This window comes from Penaeus monodon, chromosome 33 (assembly GCF_015228065.2).
Source record: "Penaeus monodon isolate SGIC_2016 chromosome 33, NSTDA_Pmon_1, whole genome shotgun sequence".
NCBI lineage: Eukaryota > Metazoa > Arthropoda > Malacostraca > Decapoda > Penaeidae > Penaeus > Penaeus monodon.
This window is the reverse complement of record NC_051418.1, coordinates 21,407,435-21,408,664: the sequence shown is the minus strand read 5'-3', so window position 1 is coordinate 21,408,664 and position 1,230 is coordinate 21,407,435. Positions and strand designations below refer to the sequence as shown.

The window sequence follows — 1,230 nt, the reverse complement described above, 5'->3', positions numbered from 1 at the left end:
TTCAGCTCATTAGTTATATGATATATATTTTGTATCTAATCATTTAACCAAGAAAGGTAAATTTTTGGTTTGTTGTATTACCTATGTATCTATGTATCTGTTCACCAAAAAAGTTGATTTTTTTAACACCTGCTATATCTTATTGGTCAAAAGGTGGCATCTGTCATCACACCTGTGCCTGGTGGTGTAGGACCTATGACTGTTGCTATGCTCATGCAAAATACAGTCATATCTGCTCAGAAGGCAGCTGCTCAGATGCGAGTCCACGATTGGAAGATCAGATACTTGCCTCTTGAATCCTTTGGAAAAGGTTCCCAGGTTAGCTTGTCTTCCAAATGTATCTAAATTTATCATCTGTAGGAACAGGATGGTTCCACAAGATTTATTGCTACTTTAGGAATCCTACACTCTACTTGTAAATGAAAAGCACATGTAATGAAGAACGTAGTCATTTTTATCCATATAGTGAAAATAACAAATATCCATATGCATAGACAGTTAAATGAAAATAGACAAATAGACAGATGAACATAATAGTGTTTACAGGGTGCTAGGGAAAGGGGATACAAGGGATATATCCTTGTTTGCAAAAAGGAAAAATTATCATTTTATACTTACTTCATTCATTCATATTAAATATTGTGTGGGGGCATTTAGTGGTGGGTATACAAGTCATACTCATTGAAAATTGTTATGTTAAATTTTCAACATTTATTTATTAAAAGAGGCCCCATGAGACACTTGTATGATTATTATTGGGTATAAATAGGGACAAGAGGATGTGTTTAGGAGGAAACTTGCCAGAATAGCTTCCTCACACTCACTCATTCCTATTGACAGGAAGAGGGGGGGAGGGGGACTGCCAGCCAGTTTTTGAGTCCATGCTTGATGAATTTGACTTTAATTGGGCATTAAATATGCAAATACACTTGATCAAGTATCCTCTGACTTTATGGGTGAATCAGATAAAATAAATGTATATTGTACATTAAAGACTGAAACTAGGTCAACACTATCACAGTACAGCCTCCTTTCCAGTGACATAGAGGTTGCTCGTGCCCAGACACCCAAGGACATTGCAGAGCTTGCAGATGAGATTGGTCTTCTGCCTTCCGAGGTTGACATGTATGGCAAGAAGAAAGCAAAAGTGTCTCTGTCCGTGTTGCAGCGTCTTGCATCACAGCAGGATGGCTGCTATGTTGTTGTTGCAGGGTGAGTAAACATGTACCG

The 1,230-nt window shown here is 37.8% G+C and overlaps 1 protein-coding gene across 1 annotated transcript in view; it reads left to right on the top strand.

The window, feature by feature from the left end:
- LOC119594134 (C-1-tetrahydrofolate synthase, cytoplasmic-like) overlaps positions 1-1,230 on the top strand; it is a 15,069-nt gene that overhangs the window by 4,895 nt on the left and 8,944 nt on the right. Inside the window, 3 exon segments of the mRNA XM_037943200.1 lie at positions 154-297; positions 299-318; positions 1,039-1,212. Coding sequence (XP_037799128.1) covers positions 154-297; positions 299-318; positions 1,039-1,212 — 338 coding nt within the window.